Genomic DNA, 9,513 nt, shown 5'->3' on the forward strand with positions numbered 1-9,513 from the left:
ATTCCATCTTTCATGTATATACACCTCAATATATCTGACTCCAGTTTTGAATTTCTAAATTAATTTCCACCGAGTGGCCACGGGGAGTGCGTGTAAAACCTCGCTATCATTACTCATGTATGAGTAGATAGGTAATGTCTTTGGAGCAAGTTAGATCCTAGTTGCACACTCCTTTCATGGGTCGTGTGGCATGGTTGGTTTAGTACTGGCCCTCCGGTCTCATACCCAAGAATATCCATTGTTACAAATGGAATCAAAACTAAACTTTTAAAAACTTTTAAACTTTTTAAAAAACTAGGTTCGAGGCCAGGTCAGGGATGATTGTTATGTATCTATATCAATGCAGCATTGCATTATTCCATCTTGCTATATGGTCTCTGATGCTTTGGTTTGGAGTATCAGAATTTGGGTTTACTTTAATTTTATTATACCATCTAATCTCAATAATTTTTCTCTGTTTTTTATATTTTTTTTCATTACTCATTAATTCATTATTTAAGATGATCACAATCAAGGATGATAATAATACATAAAAAGATCCAAATAACTTTAAAAGTTCTGTAACTGAAACAAAAATATAAAGGAAAATACAAAGATATTGTTATATAAACCACCAAAACCTCACCAGCACTATCCTTAGCACTGGAAATACAAATATATACTCAAAAGATTAATATTTACAATAAAAGCAACAAACTATTTTAAGCAAACAGTAGGAACAGGATTACATATTGCAGAATTACTGCTGAATATTCATACTTTTATCACCCTAAGATCTATACAAAAAATGATCTAACCATTAATATATTGCACATCCTCTCCTCTCTGTTACAGAATGATGCACTGCTATTTTGCTATATTGAGCCCCATGTTAAAAACTCTTGTGTCTGATACATGTAAACACCGGAAAACACTTTACAATGCTGTCATTATTCTCTATTAAACCTAATCCTTTCAATATCAATACATTTCCCACAACTAGCAGATTAGTAACAGATGTCATCTAATAACCAAAACCCTGGGCCATATTTGCATATATTGGTGTCACAGCCCTTCATTAAGAACATAAAGCTGACTTCAAACACTAATTTCAAAAGTGGATATCATGACATGAGATTCATCATGACTTACTTAAAAGTAACCTCAAAACTACTTTGAGTTTTCTTTCAAAACAATCCCTACAAAAACATTTTCTGTGTCCATTTGTCCATTGCTGTCAGATAAATGATACAGTTAGCACTCCAACAAAATGCATGACCCATATCTTTTAAAGCATTCCTTAACAAAAGTAGAATTCAAAAAATGCTTGTCTACAGTTAACACATCCCATATTCGATCCAAGGTGAAAAAATATCTCTACTCTTTATCCTAGTTCCAATAAGAAAATCAACATTCCCTACTTCTATGGAATGAACACATCACTATGAAATGTTTACAAAGACTACGAATATCAAAACTCGCATAACAATACAGCTTTACATATATAGCAATAGAAAATCCTAGGAAATTTGTTCTTACTATTAACTATAATAAAGGTGACATCCAATACATAGGAAACTGATATATCTGATATGTCTTGTACTTTTGTCACTAGAGGTTTCCTATAAAATTTGTCATATATCTTTTGTTGATCATTTTATCGTTCCACTGGAGTGCCTGAATCAGTTGCACTTTTGTCAGTTCCTTCATAGGCTCGAAGGTGAACCTGAAAATACAAAAAGCAAAATAGTAAATACCATCAAGTAAAGATTTATCAGTTTTCTTCTTACCAATGACTCAAACATGGTTTATTTTTTAGCTGAAATGTTAAAAAGTATCACATGTGCATATTTGAACTAAGCAAATCACATTCTACAAAAATATGCTTATTCTTTAAACTGTCCTTAGTTCCCTAATTTGAGATTAAAAATAAAAAATAAAATGCAAATGTCCTAAAAAGTACATATTATTTCAAACCAATAGATCAAATAGAAAATCTCACCTGAATGTATATATTAACTTCCTCTGCCCTGGCTAAGAAAGGAAAGTTTCCACCAGTCTTCAGGTGTGCTAGACGTGCTGAAGGATAACACTTGTAAACCTCCTCTTTAACAGTTTGTGATAAGGCAGATTCATCAAAGACATCCAGTATCGTTACTTCCACCTGTGTGAAAAGAATGAAAGGGCTAAGTGCAAGTTTCCTTGTTCTGTTCTTTAGTATCTCCACAGTGCTGTCATTTCCCCAAATACTTGTTGGCTATATGCAAGTGTTAGCTCTAATACTGACGAAGGTATCATGCAACAGACAGACATAAGATCAACATAAAAACGTTTGTGCTATGATCCAGAATAATCATACAGACTAAAGGAGAAGACAATATGCATACAGATTTTGCTAGTCAGTGCCATTTCTAAAAGTAAATTTCAGAAAAAAAAAAAAGAAAAAAAAAATAACAACAACAACACAAAGCAAAACTTCTGATTCAAATGAAAACTACATATTGATGAAAGAAATACCAAAGAAAACTCTTTGACTAATTCATTAGACCATCATAAAAAAAATCCTTGCATAAAAGACAGAAATGATCTTACATACCACATGAGTAGATTCCTAATAAGCTGGTGAAGCATGAGAAAGCTGGGTGTTCAAGCTATAGAATCCGTGCAGCTCCAGGAGAAAAGAATGAGCCAAAGCACAAGTTCTCCTTAGCACACAAAGTAAATGTACCTACGGAGAGCCTGACAGACCACCTCACTTCTGAAAAGCAGAAGATAGCAACAACGTGACCTATAGCTGCTAGCCAAAGCAATACCATAAGTCCTTCTTAATCCCTTCAGAACCAAGCTGCCCTAAGACTAATGATGAACTCTCTCAGCAATAAAGTTCTACTTCTACTTTGACTGCAACCAGATGACCCTTAGCACCATACAGACACACCTAGTCTCTGGGGGATGCTGTTGCTTAACCTAATGCCACCAGGGAAAATGAAAAAAAAAATGGGGAACATGCTGTGCCTATTTTCTATATTTTTTGTGAAATGTCTGCCCATAGATGGCTCTTCTAGTGCTTAGTCATAAAGGAGTCAATTAGTAGACCTTGTGACTGTACCTGATTTGAAATGGAGGGAAAAACGTATTTTTTACTAGTGCTATGAATATTGATGGTGTTATTCTTATTATAAACATTATAATTATTATAATGTTTTTTAACATTAGTAACAGCAAAATAAGATAACATAAAATATTTTGTAAATCAAAGAAAAGGGTAAATGGGCGAGACAGGCAGTACTCGTAACTGGCTTATTGGTGACTTAGTACAAGTGTAGCCATGTATGTGTAAAAACAATCAAACAAGTACTCACAGTGGGCATAGCACGTCCATACACGTCATACCCGTCGGCATTGGGTTAAAATTGCTAACATGAGAAAGCATAGATAATGACAAGAGTTTCCTATTGCTGCAGGATGGCAAAAGTTGTCTAAATGTACAACCCGAAAGCTATCAAAAACAGTTATTATAAAGACAGTCCAAGTTTATGGGGTAATCACATCTGTGAAGAGGCTAATTCTTTAGTCACTTTAAAATTCACTTTGCTTGTTTTGAAGCAAATATACCATAATACACATATAAAGCAAATTAATAAATGATTGCAATACAGATGTAAGCTACTTAACTGTACTATTAACATCTGAAACTGTTAATTAATATTAACTATGAATGACAAATATGAAAAATTTTCATTATGCATAATTAAAAAAGATGAATGAACAAATTATTTTTTCGAAGTAAGCTCAAAATATAAGCATATATAATATATGCTGTATTTCCTTTGAGAATGTGATGAATGATGGTAATCATTATTAACAACTACAAAGAATATTTACACAAATATCTTTAATATTAACTTCACAGTCTCTCCATTTATTGATACTAATGAACAAGTTACAGACAAAGATCACTATTTCTGCCCAACCCAATATTATGTCTTTTATCGCATAACAATCTTACTGGATTTGGTAGCTATATATAGTCTAGATATTTGCATTAATAAAAGAACCTCAGGTACCTGAATCTGAGGAAAAGCAAAGCAAGTTATGTATAAAATGCATCTACTCTGACATCATTCACCTGATAATGACAGTACATTCAAGTTGTCAACACACTAAAATAGCAAACTACACAATACTAGCAGTATATAAAACAAAAAAAGTTCTTTCTCTAATCCAAAAACTGACCTGAACCTTCTGTGGCTGAATATAGGCTGGAGAGCAGTTGAGGGTAAGTCTGGATGCCAACTCACTCTGGTTCAGACTCTCTAACTGAAATAGTTACAAAAACACTTAGAATAGTTAGTAAATTATATGAAAAGGAATAATTTACCCAATCAGAACTTCAAAGTTTTACAGACAGAAAGTGAAACTAATCCAAACTTACTCTCTCTACCATGAAGTCTATAGAATCAGCTATCTGGGAGTCCATCAGTTTCCTTGGGAAACGTCCTATGATCATCTTCTTGAGCAACGTAGCTGGCAGCATCCAGAACCTGTGAGATTAGACAAAGCAGAGTTCATGAAATACTGCTAATAATTAAAAAAGATACAAGTTCTGATGTTTCAACTTTATACAATTCAATCTCATTTAATACCTCTACCCATAATAGGAATTCAGAAAAACGTTAGACATGAAAAGTAGACTTTTGTACAATGTTTAGTCAAATGCTTGCACGTCTGTCTTCAAATTAATGTTTTTTTTTGTTTTTTTAATGGGCAAGCCCTTTGTGAATGAATAATACAACACTAAACAATACTTTATATAAAGCAAAGAAAATTTATTTAACAATTCAGGAATATGCCACAAACTGGCACCACATGTAAATCTTATATGAAACACATCTTAAAGAAACTCATTATAATGATCAGAAGTACAAGTTAAAAAAATATAATCGATAACAGCACTAGCTTCTACATCACAAATAATCTTATTACATTTTTTGTTTTTCTCATAAATCTCTTTAATTCTATTTTCTTTTCTTGTGCAAAAAAGTGTGTCCTTTTATTGTAAAATGTCTGAGTAAAAAAAAAAAAAAAAAAAAAAAAAATATATATATATATATATATATATATATATATATATATATATATATATATATATATTTATTTATATATATATATATATTTATATATATATATTTATATATATATATTTATATATATATATATATTTATATATATATATATATATATTATATATATATATTTATATATATATATATAAATATATATATATATATAAGTAATATATATATATATATATATATTTTTATATATATAACTATTTATAAATATAACTATCTATCTATCTATATGTATGTATATCATTCCTCTACTTAGTTGCTACATGCCAAAACAATAAAACTTACACAGGGGCTGAGTCAGTATAGTTGAAGATCTTGGTGTCAATGAAGGAATTGCAGAGGAGTAAGGATGCCACTCGAGGGCAATTTGCTGTGTGTTCTGTAAATTTTTGTGCTAGGAACCCCCCTAGTGAAGCCTGTTTAGGAAAAATAAAAAACAAGAACAATTATTATGCTAATTTAAGGGAAAAACTCCCTTTATTTTGGGGGGGAAGGGAGGTATATTCACAAGTGTCAAATCTCCCTGAGAAATTTTCATGTAAGTATTTCAGGTAAGTATCTCTAAATAGAGCCATAATTGTTATTTTAGCCCATCAGTTTGACAAACAGTTAACCTTAAACTATGAAACATCATAATCATTATCAACTTTTATTATTACAATCATTATTCATGCCTAAATGTCTAACAGTGCAAAAACAAAACCATAATGCTTACCCCTAGCAAATGTGCACGATCCACTTCAAGAAGATCAAGCAGTCGTTTGAAGCCCTCACACCATTCATTAACTGTCCAATATATAGGGTACTCAATCTAAAAAATAGAATTTTGTGTATTACAATGTTACTGGTTAGTTTCTCTAGTTGTGGTAAGTGGTTCAATCAACTATATAGATTAGCTGCTCTCTGGGAGACAATTATTGTCATGTATCAAACCACCTGTAACAATACCCACTCTTTATTCATATATAAATAATCTATATACAAATATCTGGCTTACTGAGATGATTCTGTATCCTCTTGCTGTGAGGGGCAGGATCTGCTTGTAGAAGCAGTCTGCTGTTCCACTGACCGGAGGGAGGCATATGAGGGGGCATCGAACCCCTCTAGGTCCTGCATCATATAATTTCCAAACCTGCAATTAATTACAAAATATAGTGCTTTTCAAGCCATATTTTATTGCGTAACAATGTATCTCACTGATTCTTGGTTGCTACATTAAGGGGTAATGACAAAGGCAATAATAGTAATAATAAATCATGATGATGATGATAATGATGACGATGATGGTGAGGGCGATGACAATGATGGATTCACAATAACAAAAACAACCACAACATTAATAATTTCAATACCAATGCTAATAATAACAATATTGAAAATAAATTACAATAAACTATGTAAAACTTTGGAACACTTACCTTCAAACCATCATTATCAACAACAACCTGTTTCAGAGGAACAGTGCTGCGGAAACTTTTGTACTCTGTAGACTGTGAAAGATCGCTCTCAAAATCCATTGAAACGGTGTGATAGTCTGAAAATATTCCATAAGATCAACAATTTTCTTATTATCATTCCAATCAAAACCATAAACATTCCAAATATTTTGGTTTCATAAAATGTCATAAGAATCCTGATATCATTCAAACAGCAAAATTTAAATTTTAAATCTAATGTCATGAAAAAGCAAATAACCTGAATAAAGACAGTAATTATTAACTCAAGCACTTATCAATATAAAAATAGAAATAAGATATTTAAAACATGGATATTTCAATATAATTAGCAAACCATTATAGTATTTAAACTGGCTTCTTATTGAAAGCTTTTTCTTGGTTTGAAGACTAAATAGACATTATGGTCTCTTCTTTACTTTCTGTGGAATATTTTTCTAGTTTTTAATACCACCGTTTTGTATGTACTTTTCTTTTATTGCAATGTCCTATATTTAACTTGTGTCATTCACTACACTATCTTGAACATTACCTTTAGGCAATATTCTATCCAAATACACATGAAACTTTCTATGATCTGCATTGTTCCAAAGTCAAATCTGATAGTGGTGCAGCAACAATTGATAGCATTACACTTGTGCTCCAGGAACAGAAAACAAAATTCCACCACATATGTTTTTTGGCAGGTCCAGACTGGTTCCTTCTTTGGAGCTATTGGTAAATCTTTACAGTATGGATGCCCTCGCCAAGTGCCTAACTTCACATCACAAAATTTATTCAACAATCTAAGTTGCTGTGACTGGGCATACCCCTTTAGCACTACCCATGGGGAGGGTTGGGCAACATCCCCCAAGGCGAACATTGTCTTCATCTCGGTATACATGGCAAGATAGAGCTGAAATTCAGGAGCACTGAGTGGACTTGGGCTGTGAGGAATTTTTGCAATTATTTTCCTTTATTTGTGGCATTAACGTTCATGTCTACAAGTCATTTTCGTATAATTTTAGTTTCTCCCAGCCATGGAGTACTAGGTAAAATTTGACTAAAAAGAAAGCACATTTCATCTATGTTACGACCTTTGCAAATTAATAATAAGAACATTTTGCAACACATAATACTTTGATATACATTTACAGGGAAATGTAATGGCACTAAAATAATCAAAGAGAGAAACTACAGACACTATTACAATAAATAATCTGACAAGTAATAAATACAAGAAAAAAAAAACACAAGAGAATAGGGCTTAGTGGCAATCAAAAGGGTGCTTTGCATTTGTCTTTTTAAACATTTTTGGGGTTTATGTTTTTTGTGGTTAGAGACATTTCTCTATTTTCAGCATTAAGTTAGCATCTTTTTGTTCTTTCTTTCTCTTCTAAACTTCTTCAACTTATAGAACTGCCTTCAAAATAACTTTCTGCTCAAGCTCACACCCGCACAAGAAAATCATACAAAAATTAAAACCACAATATTTTGTTTTTCAAATATGTGAAATCTCAAGACAATTCATTCCTATTTCGCTGGACTTTCTCTACACATTTCTCGTAACTCTAAAAGAAGTAATAAACGGATATAACTGGACTATGTTCACGTACAGCATCCGTCGCATTAATTCTTAAATCAAATGTCGCGAAAAATCAACACAGAATGAAAACGGAAGACGAAAATGAAGAGAAAAAAAAAGGTGAAGGAAAACACACCAAAACACAACTCTCCAAGAACACCCCGTCATATTTCCTCTTCAATTCTTACCTTAAGGGAACGTCTTATCACAGAGGTCAGAGAGGTCATCAAGCAGGCACTTTAGTCACGGGGAAAAAAGGAGGTCAATAAAAGCTTTACCCTGAAGACCATAGATAAGTGTCTTACTTGACAGCCGACCGTCCTGCCTCCTGAAGCCTCGGCCGAAGCCTTGAATGAATCGCGTGTTTGTTTTTGATTTTGTTTTTTTTGACAAATGGAGAAGTTGCTGTGTCTTTTTTAAAGCAAACAGGGAGTAAATTTATGTGTCATGTTTTATCTCTCATGTTTCCTGTGATGTAGATATTCATATCACTTTATGCTTTTATTTTAATTAATAGGTCTTCATGTGTAAATCTGTTATTTTTTTTCTGTTATCTACTGCAGGTGGAGTAATATGTCTTATCTGTCATCCAGCATAAATTTTGATAACCTGACCTTTATCAATGATAACAAATACCTTAAATGCATAACATTATTATTACATCAGTGACCAAATACATATATCTATTCTGGTACATTAAAAAACAATGGAATCATGAAATCTTTTATATTTGCTTTATTACCTGTTGTTAGTTGTCACCGCGATATTATCTGGAAAAGGAATCCCATTAACGTTTAAGAAAATATCAATAGAGTTAGCCCTTAAATTACGATTTCTTTGAAAATACATATAATAGAAAATCGTAATTGAAGGTAGACTGTAGTACATCTAATCCCAGGAAAGGAAAATTGGCATTCTGATTCGCCAAGACTAACCCCCCCCCCCCCTCTCTCTCTCTCTCTCTCTCTCTCTCTCTCTCTCTCTCTCTCTCTCTCTCTCTCTCTCTCTCTCTCTCTCTCTCTCTCTCTCTCTCTCTCTCTCTCCCTCTCTCCCTCTCTCCCTGTCTCCCTCCCCCCCCCCTCTCTCTCTCTCTCTTTCTCTCTCTCTCTCTCTCTCTCTCTCTCTCTCTCTCTCTCTCTCTCTCTCTCTCTCTCTCTCTCTCTCTCTCCCTCTCCCTCTCCCTCTCTCTCTCTCTCTCTCTCTCTCTCTCTCTGTCTCTCTCTCTCTCTCTCTCTCTCTCTCTCTCTCTCTCTCTCTCTCTCTCTCTCTCTCTCTCTCTCTCTCTCTCTCTCTCTCTCTCTCTCTCTCTCTCTCTCTCTCTCTCTCTCTCTCCTCTCTCTCTCTCTCTCTCTCTCTCTCTCTCTCTCTCTCTCTCTCTCTC

At 33.3% G+C, this 9,513-nt stretch overlaps 1 protein-coding gene across 2 annotated transcripts; it reads right to left on the reverse strand.

The window, feature by feature from the left end:
• Window positions 1-535: 535 nt before the first annotated feature.
• On the reverse strand, window positions 536-8,565 carry LOC125047662 (maspardin-like). Of its 2 annotated transcripts, none has more exons than XM_047645996.1 (9): window positions 8,438-8,565; window positions 6,533-6,648; window positions 6,112-6,246; window positions 5,830-5,925; window positions 5,400-5,530; window positions 4,415-4,523; window positions 4,216-4,299; window positions 1,982-2,143; window positions 536-1,705 (listed from the first exon to the last, which is right to left on the reverse strand). In XM_047645996.1, exons 2-9 carry the CDS (start codon window positions 6,629-6,631, stop codon window positions 1,637-1,639), a joined length of 885 nt encoding a protein of 294 aa, XP_047501952.1. In that variant the 5' UTR covers window positions 6,632-6,648; window positions 8,438-8,565; the 3' UTR covers window positions 536-1,636. The 2 variants fall into 2 exon arrangements, with proteins under 2 accessions (XP_047501952.1, XP_047501951.1); XM_047645995.1 differs by having other exon boundaries at window positions 8,321-8,491.
• Window positions 8,566-9,513: the final 948 nt, after the last annotated feature.

The sequence above is a fragment of the Penaeus chinensis genome, chromosome 41, assembly GCF_019202785.1.
Source record: "Penaeus chinensis breed Huanghai No. 1 chromosome 41, ASM1920278v2, whole genome shotgun sequence".
NCBI classification, from domain to species: domain Eukaryota; kingdom Metazoa; phylum Arthropoda; class Malacostraca; order Decapoda; family Penaeidae; genus Penaeus; species Penaeus chinensis.